This window comes from Arachis ipaensis, chromosome B08 (genome assembly GCF_000816755.2).
Source record: "Arachis ipaensis cultivar K30076 chromosome B08, Araip1.1, whole genome shotgun sequence".
Taxonomy (NCBI): Eukaryota; Viridiplantae; Streptophyta; class Magnoliopsida; order Fabales; family Fabaceae; genus Arachis; species Arachis ipaensis.
Window position 1 is genome coordinate 8,357,516 of NC_029792.2, and position 17,171 is coordinate 8,374,686.

A 17,171-nucleotide genomic window follows, 5' to 3' on the forward strand; every position below is an offset into this window, starting at 1 on the left:
TTCAAGAGTGAAAAATCACATTTTACCCTCTAAAGTAAAAATTTAAAATTTAGAGACTCCAAATATATATATATATAGCATAGACAAATAAAAGCAAAAAATAAATCTATGCAAAAATTTTATACAAATCCCAAAAAACTTTTGTAGGAAAAATATATTAAAAATATGATCATAGGAATTTTGTTGCAAGTTGCCTGAATTTCTGCAAGTATTTTTTATTGTTTTTCATAATTTGAATTCAAGCGATCTAAGCTAGTTTGAATCTGATCCCAAATTGTGTCATCATAGAAATTTGGCATAGTGTTCAATAAAAGTACCATTTAATACGAACTTATATAAAAAACTAGAGAGAATTAGAGATTATCAGAGATAATAGAAGAGAAATTTCTAAAATTAGGGTCAAAAAGAGAAAATAGAATTTCTAATTACATTATGCCTCTCCTACATTATTATATTATACTCCTATTTATAATTTAATTCTCTAATTACACTAGTCCAATACTAATTGTATCACATTTATATCCATGTTTCTATCCGTTTAAGTTTTTTTAAAAAAAAAAAAATTAGTATCATGTCATTATTTCACTTCATGGCTTATAAACATGAACGATAAATTAATAGTTCATATTCCTCTGTCCTTGCATCCACCACAAATGCTTCCATACATTATATTCTATTGAAACGTTCTCACAATGTCACATGCTCATCTCCCAACATATATAATGATGACTCACTATCTGAAAGATAAATGACATCTTTTACGCATCTTACAAAATACTTGTTGTTAGCCAGAATTGTAGGATATTCTATTTTCTTCTATAGATATTTTGTAGTATGTAGGCTCTGTTGGCTTGCCAATCATATCATCATTTGTACATTTTGAAAAGAATATACACTTTTCCAATAATTATAGCATATTTGCAAAAGAAAAATCTAGAAAAATAAATCCTAAAATTCTAGTTAATTGATGGAAAATATATTTTAAGTATTATAAAACTATTATTTTAAAAAAATTTAAACTAATAAAAAGAATTATATGAAAAATTACATTTCTTATTATAAATATTGTCCGGTTTTCCCTTTCTGATAGTGATGAGTTATCGTATATTTATGATGACAAATGAGGATGTGAAATTGTTTCATTAGAATGTGGGAAAGCATTTGTGAAAGCAAGAACAAGGAGAAAGGAATAATAATATGTGCTATTAATTTGAAATGTACGAAGAATATAATCTCTGATATTTGCATATCCTTTTCTCAAGGACTTAATGATTCTAGTGTTTGCAGAAATTATTCCATTTCAATTACATATATTTTGCTATGTTGAGGTTGGTCAAGGTTGCGCAGCGAGTCACATGGTTCAAACGACAAATGTGTATGTGTGGACCAAACATATATATACATATTAGTGGTGCTGAGTTCATATGTGACATTATTTTTATTCATTTATTTATTTGTGTTACTGTAGCAATAACGGGGTTTAGTATTCTACCATGAATAACGCGCGTTCACACTGCACATGTAATAAGATAGCTTTTGAAAAAGATACAAAAATTAAAAGACTGAAATTGACAGATAAAAATTAAAAAATAAAAATTGAAATAAATTTTATTATTGTATTTGATATAAAATGGGAGATAGAAATTGAAATAAGAATGAAATTTTAATTTAATTTGTACAAAAAATAAATTTAAAATAATTAATTAAAATAAAAATATTTTAGATATAAAATATTAAAATTTCAATTTTTGTCTCAAAAAATTTTAGTCTTCTATGTCTCTACTTTTTAAAAATACTCAAATATCACTACAACAATATAGACTATTTTTTAGGATTATTATGTGTCAAAAAAAATTAAAATTCGTCAAAAAAATAAATTTTGACACTATTTTAACTATGAAAATATGTTAATAAAAGTTTGGTCAAAAATAGTATTTTTGACACATAAGTAATTGTAAAAAAGTTTAAATTTTATTTTGATAAATATTGGCCGTCAAAAATAATTTGTTAGAAAAATTTGAGAATATATTTTTTGTGATACTTATTAACTGTCAAAAATACTATTTATTTTGATATTTATTGACCATAAAAAATTCTCAACAAAAATTTTTAACAAAGAATGAGATGAGATTTTGAAACTGAAGAATAAACTGAGATTTTGAAGATAAAGAATGAGTAGTATGATTCCAAACTGAGAGTCGTGTGATGCTAAAATTGACGGAGCTCAACGAAAAAAAGGAATAATGGAGTAAGTTAAAAACAAATGAGCGTCAAAATTGAGGAGTAATTTTCTATAATATAGCTCTCTTTTTTTTTTTTTTAGTGTATTAAAATTTTAAAAATAAAAACTGAAATTTAAATATTAATTTTTAGGCCAACAAATATAATATTAAATTCTAATTTTCCAATCTCCATCCTAATACATCAAATAAAACAAATGTTACCAAAGAAAATTCTCACAACACAAGTTTTCTAACATTCGGAATAAGTGATTCAGATACTTAACTAAATTAAACCTATATATGCATATAAATCATTAACAAATGTGTGTCTAATACTTTGGTTTGTTGATACACAAAACTACTTATTATGATAAATTTATAAGAAAATAAGCATAATAGAACTTTTTTTTAACCAAAATAATGTTATGTAGTACATGATATACTGTTACTATATTCTCTAAAACTCTTTTTTCACAATAATCAGAAAATATTATCTGTTTTTATAAAAGAATCTATATGCATATATGTATTTATATGGGTTATACCATATATGATATATGTATATATGGTTTTGTTGATCCATAAAATGAGTAAGCAAAATGGGTGGCTCTGGTTGTCCCAGTTAATAATGGAAAGAAACATGTAGACGACCAATAGACGTATGCAGTGGTTAAGGGGAGCATAGAACAGTATAATGACCATTTTATCCTCGACGTGCTTCACGTTTTGGTTGTGAACGCACTGTCATATATATATGTGGGAAATTAGGATTCTAGCTATTATGGTCACAATTGAAGCAAAAAGGAGAATGTGAGAACCTACTCTCTCTCTCTATTGTTTCTGTCTTATTCACATTAAAATACCTGCTGCTATATTCAATTAAGAAAGCAATAACAACAAGAATAATAATAGTAGTGTAGGTATGGTGAGAACCCCTTTGTGTGACAAGAGTGGAATGAGGAAGGGCACGTGGACAGCTGAGGAAGACAAGAAGTTGGTCGCTTATGTTACTAGGTATGGTTGCTGGAATTGGCGTCTTCTCCCAAAGTTTGCAGGTCTTGAAAGGTGTGGCAAGAGTTGCAGACTTAGGTGGATGAACTACCTCAGACCCAACATCAAAAGAGGCAACTACACTCAAGAAGAAGAGGATACTATCATCACACTTCACCAAAACCTTGGCAATAGGTATCATTATCTTCATCAATTACCCAAGTCAATGCTCTCACCTCCATTGGTTCTCTATATACACTACTTCCAATCAATAATGTTGCAGTGTCTGTATCTCATGAATACTGTCACGTGCGTATAGATATTTATATCATGCACGCGACACAAACTAAGACATGAAAGTAACTGATATTTGTTGATGTGGTGGTGGATGCAGATGGTCCCTAATTGCGGCGAATTTACCAGGAAGAACTGATAACGAGATAAAGAATCACTGGCACACTGTTCTGAAGAAGCGTATTCAAGACAAGTCGTCGTCCTCCTCCTCCTCGTCGTCATCAGGCACAGGCAAAGGTAGTAGAACCGGAAAAGCTAAAGCTTCTTCCAAGGTAAAGAATAATAATAATAATAATCATGACTCCCCAACAACAATAATGGAACAAGATTTCAATAGTGACTCATCATCAGAGAACAGCAATAATAACATTGGTGGTAGTTGTGATGATCGTCATAATAATAGTTCATTGTCTCCACAACCATCCTCTAGCGGTTTCTCTTGCATAACAACAGATACTGAAACCGCCGCTATAAACCATGAGGATAATAATTTAATTATTCTAGAGAATAATAATAATGATTACGGAGAGCTTGGTTTCTTTGATGCATATGATGAGCCAGTGAGTGAAGATTTCTGGACAGAACCATATCTGACTGACTTTTCCTATGTCCCACCCAGTAGTGAAGAATACTTTCTTAACCCTATTTGGGATATAGAATTCTGGGGCCAGAATAGCTTATACCTGGAATGAGGGTACGTTAATCAGAATCTGGGATATGATATCTGTAACTATGCCATGTATGTATATGTATATAGTCATGTGGGTGTGTTCATATTCCTGTATGTTTATAGTTGTACCATCATCATCAATAATAATATATGACAATATTTTATGGTCGGAATAATAACAAATCTAGAAACACATTTGCAACACCAGTTGAAATAAGAACATAAAAAATTATCTGAAAAAGACACATTTAAAGCATGGAAACATTAAAGAATATCTGATGATCCAAGAATTTCTCGGGATAATTAACTAATCTGTCATAGATAGAGACAATAATTAGGATAGTTGTGTTTATTTTCTCGTGGGAATGTGATGCAATTAATTTTCGTCCTTATGATACATGCATAACATTATTCTCTCAGGATTTGTAAGCTTGCTAGCTAGGGAAGATTTTCTTTTAATCAAAGACTGCATAATATAAGGAGCAAAGACTACATATAATTTAATTTGAACTTTGAACTATATGATGTATTCTCACATGAATATAATTCCTCTTGCTGCTGTTGATTGTTGAATAATTGTGCTAATTATCAACAAAAAGATTTAAAAAAATAAAAGAAATAATGACATACAAAGGAAGAAGAATATATATAGTCATACGAAGTTTGAACCTAACCTTATATAATGGTTAAATAATGGGGCAGTAATGAAACATGATATAACTAATTAATCTAATATTATACATTATTTTATTTCTAATACCACGAAACTATATGGCTTTGTTTTTCCATGAAATAGTTTGAGACCTTTTATATTACTGATTGGTTATATTGTGCACAGTTGAAACTTCGTTCTACCTTCATTGACGCCTTTGTCTTTGTCAATATCGTCGCAAATTGCAATTTTGAGATTTGTTGGCTTTCAAATGGAATTTCAGGTGAAAATTCAAAATCAAAAAATTATTTTCTCCTAAAAATTTAAGTTAACAAAAAAAACATACATAATTTTTCATGTGAACCTCTTTTTGGATTTTAAGTAAATTTTTTTATATAAATATTTATTGTTGAATTTCATAAGATAAAAATTTAATTATTTTATAAAATTTAACAATAATTAAACTCTAACATGTTAATATTTTGTATTCATTTATCTTATGTTTATTTTTTTTAAATTTAATAAAAATTAAATTTTAGATCTATTAGTTACAAAAATTTTGATAGAGTAAAGTATTATTTATATCCCCAACGTTTGGGGTAAGTCTCAAACCTATTCCTAACGTTTTAAACGTCCTATTTGTGTACCAAACGTTTGTAATTGTAGTCAATGTAATCCTACCGTCAAATTGCAAACATTTCGTTAACGGCGTAGCCTACGTGGACGTTATGTGACACGGTGGCAGGGCATGTGTTGTTACCGTTATTCAATTTAAAAAATAAAATAAAATAAAAAATAAATGTTAAGCAGGGGGTCCTCTCGGAAACCCTAATACCCAATTCTTTGGCTCCAGTTGCTGCTGCGCTGTCGCTGAAGACCGATTCCCCGTGCGTGAGAGAAGATGGAGCATGAAGCATGCCAATCTGAAGCGACCCAAGGCAGCAAGCAAGCCACACGAAGTAGAAACCTAGCACGTCGAAGGAGGACAACCTGTTACTGTGGGGAACGGCCTGTGCTCGCAACGTTGTCGACGGCAGAAAATCCTGGGCGGAGGTTTTGGGGTTGCGTTAACTTCGGGGTGAGCTTTAGCCATGTCCTTATTTGTTGTTGAGTTATGCGTTTTGATCATCAATGGGTGTGACTCTGCTGTATCATGTATTGTATAGGTTGGAGAAGAATGTGGCTACTTCGTATGGGCAGAATCAGAGGAAGATCCGTCACAAGTTTCTAGACTAAGATTGAAGGTCAGAAATTTGAAGGGCAAACTGGATATGGTTGATTTCAGATTCATGGTTGCAGTGGGAGTTGCTTTAGTTGGATGGACACTTGCACTGATAATGGTGTTTGAAAAAATAACAGCAACCAAATTTGGCAGACTTTCACTAGAATAATGTTGCTGGTTTTGATGAGTCATAGGAGAAAGTTGTTACATAGCTAAATTGAGATCTGTATGTTGGGTTAGAGATAATAGTCATGTTGAACTAGTTGCTATTTTGTTGAACTCAATGATATTGTAATGCATTGATGTAACTTTGTGTTTTGGTTGAAGAAAGGCTGGTTTGTGCAGATGCAATGTTGTTTCAATGAAAGAGTTGAATGAAATCAAGTTTTGGGTTTTTGCATTCTATTTAAATGAAGCAAGTCAACAGGAAACATAGGATTCTGTAACATATTACTTAATGATTAACCATAAAGCTGTCATTGGATACAAGCAGAAAATGTTGGAAGCAAAATAACAAAACAAGAGCAACACAGTTTGCTCCATAATAACAAAACAAGAGCAACACAGTTTGCTCCATACTAAGGGTCTGCAATAACATACTATTGTCTTAAAACTAGTTTCCAGACACTATAAGGATACTAAACAAAAATCCTGTACTCATAAAACAAGTAGGCTTAAAATACAAACCATCAGACATCATATTCGTCACATCATTTTTCATGCTTTGGGAGGTGTCCTAGCCATGAACTTCAGTTGGGATTGGCTGATGTTCTTCGATGGGCTTGGCAGCACCCTCAGATTTGTGGTGGATGGAGTCAGCTTAGGCTTTTTTGAAGTAGCTTGAGAGTGTTGTGAACTCACATCAGTAGCAGCAGATTTTCTCTTTGGCCTGGTGACCGTGGTCTTCTTTGCAGTAGCTTGGGATGGCTTAGAGCCCTGGCTGGAGATAGTGCTTGAGATAGTGCTAGTGCTGGTGCTAGACTTGAATCTGGAAGCTCTTCTTGTGGATCCAGCTACTTTATTTGCCTAGTAAACAGCCACAAAATCAACTAAGCAGAATTATTCAACAGCTACTCATATCATAATCTTTAAATACAATTAAAAAAAATGAAGCCCTAACTAACATGAGCAAAATAAATTAACAGTGCTTACCGATGCAGTTGCAGCTACTTTGCGCTTCTTTGGACAGGTCCGTTTGTTGTGACCTCTAGCAAAACAATAGGAGCACTTCTGATTCTGCCCTTCGCGAGACACTCCTCCCCAAGTTTGGTTCTCATCTGCAGCTTTATTACGTTTTAGTTTAGGCCTTCCAATGGGTTTCCTGTAAACTGGTGGCAAAACGTCATCAAACGGTGTCTTCTCCCACATGTTGGGTCCATTCAAGGGATATACCACATGTTGGTAGTAGTCAGTATAGGTTGATTTCTTGTAACAGTTTGCAACAAAGTTGTCAACGTTGAAGCACATCTTCCTGATGCAGGTCATTGCATGAGCACAGGGGATCCCGGAGAGTTGAAACTTCTTGCAAGAACACTCATGATTCTTCAAATCAACAACGAACTTCTCTTTGCCTCCATGGATACTTGTTACCCCATATTTATCACGACCAGCATACGTGCTCACCCACTTACCACTTGCATCAGCTTGTTTCTCAACCTTAATCCTGATATGGGGCAATACTTCTCTTGGGTATTCAATTATACGATCCCTATTATCAGCCCAACGCCTCATTATGTATACTCTGATGTCTTCAAGCATGCTGACTATTGGCTTCTCTCTGGCATCCACAATTACAGAGTTAAAGACCTCACACATATTGTTTACCAAGGTGTCACAGTTAGACCAGGTCCCAAACTTGTGGCGGCACCAATATTTGGTTGGTATCTCCATCAGGTGGTTGTAGGCTCCATTATCAATACTCTGTATTTCAGCCATTCTCCTCTCCCACTCTTGTAAATAAGTAGCCTTTGCAGCATTCCACATCATCAGTTTTAGTTGCAGCCCTGGGAATCTCTTCCTGAAATTGCTGTAAAGATGTCTAACACAGAATCTACGATCCACTCCGGGAATCAGCTCATCAAAGGTTGAAACCAATCCCTAAACCCACAAGAAATAGTTAATACAGTAATTAGAGCAGCATGATATCTGTTAGGTATAATTAAATCAGGTAATGCACAAACTCAGTAACTCATTACAACTCAGACCATATATCATATAGTACAAACACCAGCAAACACTACAAGAACTTCTCCCTACAATTCAAACACCAGCATACACTACTAAAACTAATACTAGGTTCAATGAAGTAGCTCCTTAAAACTAAGTTTAGGAATAAGTACCTTCTGTTGGTCAGACATGAAGGTGCAGCCCCTTATCTTGTCATACCCGAAGTCATCACACAGATTGGTAAGGAACCAGGTCCATGTGTCCTTCGTCTCTGCTTCAACCACTGCATAGGCTATTGGCAACATCTGGTCGTTCGGGTCCCAGCCAATAGCAGTGAGAAGCTGACCTCCATATGGTGTCTTGATGAAGCACCCGTCGAGGCAAATTATTGGACGGCAAACCATGAAGCTCTTCTTGCATGCATCAAGGCACACATAGAGTCTTTGGAACTTTGGCCTTAAATTCACACCAGGTTTTGGTCTCTCAGAAGCAAACTCTGGTGGTCTCTCCACTTGCAACTTCACTGTAGAGCCCGGGTTAGACCTGAGCAATTCGTGACAGTAGTCATAGAGCCTCCAATACTGCTCAATGTACGTTCCTTGTAACTCATCAAGAGCAAACTGCTTAACCCGGGCAGCTTTAGACTTAGTCAGCTCTACATTCCACTTGCTATATGCTTTCTTCATTAGTGTGGAGAGCTTTATCTTTGGATTCTCAGCAATTTTGTTTAGAAAGACCTTGCTCAACCATTTTGCATGCATAATCCCAATTTTCAACTCCCTAGAATAGCTATGCTTGTTGTGGCAGCTGGTGAGTTGCCATGTTTGCTCATTCTTCATCTTCCCACAGTATGCAAACCAGTTACAACCCTCTACGCAAGTGACTTTTACTCTCCGAAGGTCAACCTTATCAAACCTCAAACCCCTCCCAGTATGTACAGCATAGGCAGTAGCACAATCCTTAAACTCCTCTCTTGATACATAAAGAGTTCCAATCTCCCACTTATACTCACTCATGTCCTTTAGCTGCTTGTGCAAGGGATACCTCTTCGCAACATTGTTGGCATCCTCATCATCACCAACAATAGGCACAACAAGAAAATCTTCTAATTCATATCCCTCTTCCTCATCCCCTAAACCTGCAGGTATCTTCTCCTTACCTCTGTCATATCCACTCCTACTCTCTTTTGCTGCATCAGTTTGGGTTTCAGTTGTGCCAGGCTCGAATGTATCCCCTACCCTGATGTCCACATCAACTAACCCCTCAGCCCCTTCCTTATCATCATCACTGTCCCCAAACACAACCTCAGCTACACTATCTTCTGAGCAGTAACCATTTCTGGAATCAGAACTCCATGAATCACTGCTGTCATCTACACCACCCTTGGGAGTATAGTCCTCATCCTCGCTGCCATCACTACCCTCTTCTTCCTCATCTGATTCATCTTTTCCATCTTTCTCACCCACATTTTCTTCCTCCACATTTGGGCCAGAATTTCTCTCAACTTCTCTTGCTGAATGAGCCTCAAATGCCACAATTGGGCCTGGCCCATTAGATCCACAAGCCTGCTCTTGTATGGTAGTTTCAGTACTCCCTAACATGTGTACATCCTGAACCTCTTCATGGATATCACTAGGTTTATGCACTACATACAGCTCCACCATATCCTCCCTAACCCCAATATTAGCCATATCCATCGCATCTTTGTCTGTTCGCAGCATCCTTAAGCCTTCTTCTGTACTCCCTCCCAGTGATTTGTACCACATTGCTGCAATATCTTTTTTCAAATACCCTTGTTTGCTCACTATGTCATAAACCTCAATCAGGCTCCACTCATCTTCATTACAGTAGTCTATCACAGTTGTCTCCCCACCCAAATACTTCAAAAGCCCACCTTCAAGACCAAAGCTTCCATGGTGGTAAACTTTGACACTAAAATAACTCATCCTAAAAACTGCACACCCTATTACATCAAATCAGCAAAGTGAAACTAGTAAATTCTTAAGCACAGCTTGAGTCACAAAAAACAATTCAATTCATGCCCTAACTAATGTACGAAGCGAACAGTTCTCTGGGAATACATAAATTCAAATAAACCCTAAACTGTAAACAACCTGCTATATGACATTTGTTCTTCATCCAACTACTAAATACAAACCCAACAAACAGAATTTCTTCCTCGTACATACCTTGTCGAAGAAAACCTCTCTGTCACCAGACCAAAGGTGCGATCTTTCATGTAACACAAGGAACCACAACCCGCCAACTACCTTGTAGCCCCTCCCTGCGATCACCCTCGAAGAAATGTCAGACGTATGTGGTGAGGAGAACCGGACTGAACAAAGAAGTGTTGAGGTGCTCTGTTTCTTCAACGTTTCGTTTTCCCATTCACTGAATGGAATAATAGGCGCGAAGACGCAGACGTGTCTCTCTAAACCATTTGGGCTTACAACCTCAGCGTCCACGTAGGTAACGTAGTTAGCGGAATGTTAACAATTTTGACGGTAGGACTACATTGACTACAATTACAAACGTTTGGTACACAAATAGGACGTTTAAAACGTTAGGGATAGGTTTGAGATTTACCCCAAACGTTGGGGACATAAATGATACTTTACTCATTTTATTATATTACGAGACAATTATTATTGATATATCTAATATATAGATAGTTTAGATAACCTTATTGATCAACACTTAATTGGCTTTTAAAATAGCAAAGGGCTACAAGTTAATTAAGTGAGCATTAAACCAAGCTATGACCTCCTAAAATTTATAAGACTTCTTCTAAAAGCTAAATAAATGCGTAAATTAATAACAATCATCACAGATCAATAACATTGTATTCAAGTGAACATAGGCAAGAAATCTGGTCTGAGTGTTACACGAAATAGATGGATTTGAGTTTAAACGTGAAGTCTAAATTTATTTTAGGATAGTATCTAACTTTGTTAATGTTGAAGTGTCGCCGTTCGAGTTCCTCGTAAGGAGGTGGCCCTTTTTCCGCTTCACAATTCTTCAGGGTTAGCGTTCTCATCTTTTGAACTTCTGTCTCTGTTTTTATGTTCAGGGCGATGCCGTTGATATGGCCTTTGGCGATGCTTCTTTGTCTATTTGAGAAATTCTTTGAAAAATTTTGCTTCTTTTTCTTTCTTGAATTTGAACATTTATTTGTTACTGTTATCGATGAACCTGAGTGTGGGGTTTTTATGTTATGTTGCCCCCAAATAGTGTCACTTAATTTGTTGAAGATGGTGCCATTTCTGTATCTGATAATGTGATGGTAGTTATTGTGTTTATGAGAATTTGTAAGAACTATAATCATTTGTTGGTGTTGTTGATGACGACCTGACTTCTTGTGTTTGTTACCCGACTTTCTGACTTGTTGTGACTATTTCTCTTTGTTTGTTGTATTGTAGGTATAGCTTGTATGTCTCGGTCAGTTATTCATAACATGTCCTCTAAAGTTCCATCCGACCTGCCTGAGTAGATATATCTGTTCTTACTCCTATCCCTGTTATTGATAGAGAATATGCCGAGACCATTCGTAGACACCATAGGCTGTGTAAAAATCAAGAAAATGAGCATAAATATGAGATCTTAGTTGTCGTTCCTGAGGAGAGGGTGTGTTTTTTCCGACTTAGTAACTCGAAGCGTCATTTCATATATGTGTATGAGTGTTTTTTTTACGAAATTAGGGGTTAGCCTTTCTTTTACCAACTTTGAATCCGATGTCCTTAGGATTTGTAAGGTTGTCCCTTCCCAACTCCATCCCAATTCTTGGGGTTTCCTAAAGATTTATCAACTTCTTTGCCGGGAGCTTGACGTCCTGCCTTCTCTGAAGGTGTTCTTTTATCTTTTTGTCCTCACTAAATTCTTTAGCTCTAAGAAACAGGAACGAATCTCCTTCTGAGTTGTTCAGAGGAGAAAGATTTTTTTCATTTTTGATGAGTCGTTTCATGACTTCATAAATTAACTTTTTAAGATCCGTTCCATTGAGGGTGTCCAACCTTTTCTTTCTAAATGAAAGAGATGAGCCTGTTTTTAGCTTGTACTGGGAGGAGAATCCTGTAGTTATTAAGTATGGCTTAGATAATTTGGATGAGGTCAAGGAGAGTGTAGTGCCTTATTCCAGGAGTATTGAGGCCGAGCTCCTTATTTGGATACTAAGAAATACTTAGGGAATTTGAGCCAAATCTAACCCAAGAAAGGAAGCGTTAATTCCATTTTATAGATATGATTTTGTTGATTGCTTTGTTAGCTAATGTAGTCCGATTTTGATGTCGTACAGAAAAGATGGCTCCCAAGTCGGCAGCTATGAAAATCCTTCGTACTGCTAGGAAGAATATTATTGCCAAACTATCCAATTAAAAGAAGTTGGTGAATCTGGCGACCTCTTCTCTCCTTCTAAATCGAACTAAGGTGTGTCAGCCTTAGTGAACGTTATTGCCAACCCGACTCCTCAACTGATTCCCCCTTCTAACTCGGGGAAGCAAACAACTCTCCTTTACCTTTCAATCCCGAGCCGAACCCTAAGAAGCATAAGATTACAGAATCGGTGGGTATTTATGAGTAGGCTTTGATGCAATAGTTTGGAGTGAGAAACACATCCTTTCCCATAGCTTTATTAACATGGATGATATTTCTGTAAAAAATCATCTTCAAGTACTTGCCCGGGATAGAGTTCGGACGGCCGAAATGTATGCAGCTTTGCTGAGGGAGTTAGAGAAGACTCCCCTTAGCGCCACTCAACGTACTTTGACTGATCTGCAAGCTGAGGTGACATCTTTGAGGGAGTCAAAAAAGGAGTTGGAGGGAGAAAAGAAGTCGCTTGCTTCCGACCTTGCTGAAGCTCGAGAGAGGTTGAAACAATCTGAGGCCACTTTAGCCATGACAGAGGCCTTAAAAAAGAAAGATGAGGAGAGTTACACTAGGGTCTTCGAGGAGAAGCTTGATTTGGGGGACGAGGTTGCCAATTCAAAGGAGAAATATGCGGAGCTAGAGGAGACTTTAGCTCAAGGGATGGACGAGCTAGTTGACAATCTGAAGGCCCAATTTTGAGTTGTAGCTCCCGAGGTGGATCTCTCCCTTATTAGTTCTGATAACATCGTGGCTGATGAAAAGATTATCCTTGTGCCCGAAGACGATGAAGACACTCTCATGTCCGACCTGAAGACCTTAGAAGTCTGAGTTGAAGGAACCTCTTAGCGTTTTCCAACCCGGATAAAAAATGAGCCAACTCCTTCTCAGCCTGAAACTCTCCCATCCTCCTCTGTGCAGTCCGATGACATTTCTCACATGACTTCTGGTGAACAGATCCCTCCTTTATAATTTGGATGGCCTGCTTGTGGGTCTTTATGAACAATTTATTTTGTAATAGTTTGTAGATTTTGGATAATTTTGTTCTTTTTAATTTGTTGCTAAAAAAACTTTCTCTCACTTACCTCTTCTTTATTTTGCGTATTTTAGTTCTCTGTGACTAAATTAATGAATTTTAGTCACTTGATAACTTTTGATTCTAATTTTCTAAAGACGTCGGTTAAACTGGCTCAGTCATTATGTTGGACCTTTACTGTTCCCTTGATTGTGTTCCGACTTTAAGTAGTCGGTTTTGTCAAGTTACTTTTGCGATTTGTTTTAGGTCCATCTCTTGCACTTTTAAGTTTCAAATGAGGTCGGACTACGATCAGCTAATATAACTTCTTACACTAATTTGTACCTCGTCGCTTCATCTTGCCGACCATCTAGGTCAGACAATGTTTTTTTTTTTTGCGGTTTTTCAAATTTAAATTAGCGCGTTTGAATGGGAAAATGAATGAGGAAATGAATTATCATTAATAAAAGAAAATGATTTACACGAGCTTTATTACTAAGAGTTTTTTATTAACCCTTAGCCCTTACTATGGTACCTCATTAAAATCCCCTTCAATAAAATCCTTCTCGGAAAAAAAAAACTATGAAGTTAGGAAAAAGAGTGCACCATGAAACAAGGTATAATTTCTAACTATAGCATCTTTTTAGGTTACATGGGTGCCACGACCTTAGGAGCTCGTTTCCCTTAAGTCGGACACTTTGTAGTAACCATTTTCTAAGACTTCGGTGATCTTGTATGGTTCCTTCTAGTTTGCAGCCAACTTTTTTTTGTCTGACTTCTGTCTTCTGATGTCATTTCGGATTAATATGAGGTCGTTTGTGATAGAGCTTCTTTTGATGATTTTCTTGTTGTACCTTAAGGACACTCATTGCTTTAAGGGTTCTTCCTTTATTCGAGCTTGTTCTCGGACTTCTGGGAGGAGGTCAAGTTATTCCTTTTAAGCTCGAATGTTTCCTACCTTGTCGTAGAATCTAACTCTTAGAGATTATTTATTGACTTCTATCGGTATCATGGCTTCTATATCGTAAGCAAGTCGGAAAGGAGATTTCTCCGTTGTTGAGTGGGGGTTGTTCGATATGCCCACAAGACTTGAAGAAGCTTGTCTGCCTATGCTCCCTTTGTATCTTGTAGTCGGCATTTTAACCCGGCCAACACAACTTTATTCGCAGCTTCTGCTTGTCCATTGACTTGGGATTGTTCTACCAACATGAACTGGTGCTTAATCTTGAGACTTGCCACCAAGCTTCTGAAGGTTGAGCCAGTGAACTGTGTAACACCCTACCACACAGACCTTTACGCTTAAGTCGTAAAATAGAGGTGGTCTGGTATTACGACCTCTAAAATAATTATACGTATAATACCTGAAAGAATATAATATACGAGGAGCCTTGAAAGATAGGTAAAAAAAATCACAAAATTAAAGTGCAACGCTTAGGAAATAAGGTTACTTGCGTACAAAGAAAACTAAGGTACATGAACATATATATATGTATATGTATATATATAAAGAAAGCGAGAACAGAAGGTCAAGGGTACATAATAAACGAGCTCCTAACTCAGCCTACGAAGCTAAGGCTGGCCGGAGAATATTTACATACATATTTATATAAAACCCATAACCCGAAATACATAAAAGCAACCCTAGTTCTCCATAAACCTCTATGAAGTACAAAAATAAGGCATATATACATAAGGAGAGTATATACATATAGATATAATAAAATATAAAATCCCAAAAGCCCACTTCGCCACAGAGCACTTCAGACGCCTAGCGAGGTGCCTCTCGACCTGCATCTGAAAAACACAAATATCCGTATGGAATGAGAACTGAGAGTTCTCAACATGGTAATGGTACCGCATACATAAGATATAAGGTCCCGGGAAAGCCAGAGGAAATCCTAGAACTCCGACACTCATATTATAACACTTAAAGAACTAAACAGAAACCATAAATAAGGGTGGTTTCCTAAGGATTCCTAAACTTAACCAAATACTTTAACCTAACCCTCCATCATCCACTTTCCCCTAAAACCTCCAACTCCAAGGGAACCACACAGACAAGCAACCAGATAATAACAAAGATAATTAGGATACAAGTAATGCAGATAGCAGGTAAGATAATTAAGAATATTAAAGTCACATAGGCACTCCCAATTAGAGCATAAGCAAGCAATTCCAACATATGCGTATGATGCATGCCTGTCCTATGGCTAATGAGTCTCATCTGTCGGTTATCAAGCCAACCTGATAAGTCCGGCTGCTAAACCTTGAACTGTCCCTCGACGCACATCCCCAAGAGTCTATGCGTAGCTTTTTCTCATATATAAATCTTGCTCATTGGGTGATATCCTTCCCGGGGATTTATACATGCTCGGTCACCCATACGTCGTAGGATCAACAGAGTATCGAGTCTCAACCTAGAGCACGTGGTGGCAAGTCACTGCTCTTTACCTAAGAAAACTCGTATCTCAGATAAAAATAAGTGCAAAAGCCTCATTTCATTTATATTCATTCATAATGATTCCATAATAATTCATTATAGCCGTAACATTACTTATAGATTATATATTTGAACTTTTATACATAATTAATCATAACTCAGAGCAAGTGGGGCGATCGAGACACACCCTTGCATCTACCCGGGGAGCCTCTATACTAACCAACCTGGAGCAAGTGGGGCGAAACCACAACCCTTGCGTCTACCCAGGAGATACGTTCTCATATGTCCAGGAGAAACAAAGAAGGGGATCCTAACCTCCCTCTATCTCGCTGGGAGCAATTTTACAATACAAGGAGGAACAAAGAAGGGGATCATCACATTCCACCATCTCCTGGGGTCGCACTTTTAAGAAAGAGTGCTCGGATGTAACATTTATTCCTTTCTTTAATCATCTTTATATTATAAAAAGTATAATATAAATACGTGCAACCTATCTCTTCATACCTAATTCATCACTTCTCAAGCTTTTTTCATCTCTGAGTTACCACTCTTTCTTAGCTTCATCTCCGTACTAGGCATACCACTAAGATCCAGGGGTTAAAAGAGTAAAAATAGAGGTTTTGAGGTTCAAAATTATATTTTAAAACACAAAAATTAATATTGCTGAAAATAGGGGCGTCATGTACACAAAGGTTTGTTTTACCTTGCTCGCGTCGCATGCAGGTGGTCGCGTACGCAAGTTCTGTAGAATGGGTAAAAGTGCTAAGTGCTGTAGAATTTCAGTTTTTGCACACCAAAATTTTGATAAGCATAACTTTCTCGTTTTAAAAATTTTTTTATCCGTTCTTTCAATGACATAAACTTCACGGACCCAATTTTCATATGAAAAAAGTTTGAAAGAATTTGGGAGTCTGGAAGCCGAGTTATGGCTCGCTGAAGTTTGACCAAAAATTAGATTTTCACAAAAGTTCATAAACCGCTATTTTCACCAAAATCAAACTCAATATCAACATCCTATACATACAATCAGCACCATAACATACCATTTACAGCACCACAATCCCCACATCCTACCACAATCAACCATATCTCAATTTTACATAATCTTATAAGGCATATATACATAAGGAGAGTCTATATA

General features: G+C 36.4%; 2 protein-coding genes across 2 annotated transcripts; both read left to right on the top strand.

Annotated features, from left to right (window-relative positions):
- LOC107610443 (myb-related protein Myb4-like) lies at positions 2,995 to 4,349 on the top strand. The gene is made up of 2 exons (XM_021108791.1): positions 2,995 to 3,407; positions 3,607 to 4,349. The coding sequence occupies exons 1-2, from the start codon at positions 3,145 to 3,147 to the stop codon at positions 4,196 to 4,198; spliced, it is 855 nt and encodes a 284-aa protein (XP_020964450.1). The 5' UTR covers positions 2,995 to 3,144; the 3' UTR covers positions 4,199 to 4,349.
- Positions 5,730 to 6,219, top strand: LOC110265225. Its single transcript, XM_021108100.1, has 2 exons — positions 5,730 to 5,906; positions 5,995 to 6,219. The coding sequence occupies exons 1-2, from the start codon at positions 5,730 to 5,732 to the stop codon at positions 6,217 to 6,219; spliced, it is 402 nt and encodes a 133-aa protein (XP_020963759.1).

What these genes read in the sequence shown, in the direction of transcription:
- LOC107610443 (XM_021108791.1), top strand. Translation starts at nt 3,145, where the DNA reads ATGGTGAGAACCCCTTTGTGTGACAAGAGTGGAATGAGGAAGGGCACG. An exon ending in CACCAAAACCTTGGCAATAG is followed by an intron (nt 3,408 to 3,606) that starts GTATCATTATCT and finishes TGGTGGATGCAG; the next exon opens with ATGGTCCCTAATTGCGGCGA.
- LOC110265225 (XM_021108100.1), top strand. Translation starts at nt 5,730, where the DNA reads ATGGAGCATGAAGCATGCCAATCTGAAGCGACCCAAGGCAGCAAGCAA. An exon ending in GGGGTTGCGTTAACTTCGGG is followed by an intron (nt 5,907 to 5,994) that starts GTGAGCTTTAGC and finishes TGTATTGTATAG; the next exon opens with GTTGGAGAAGAATGTGGCTA.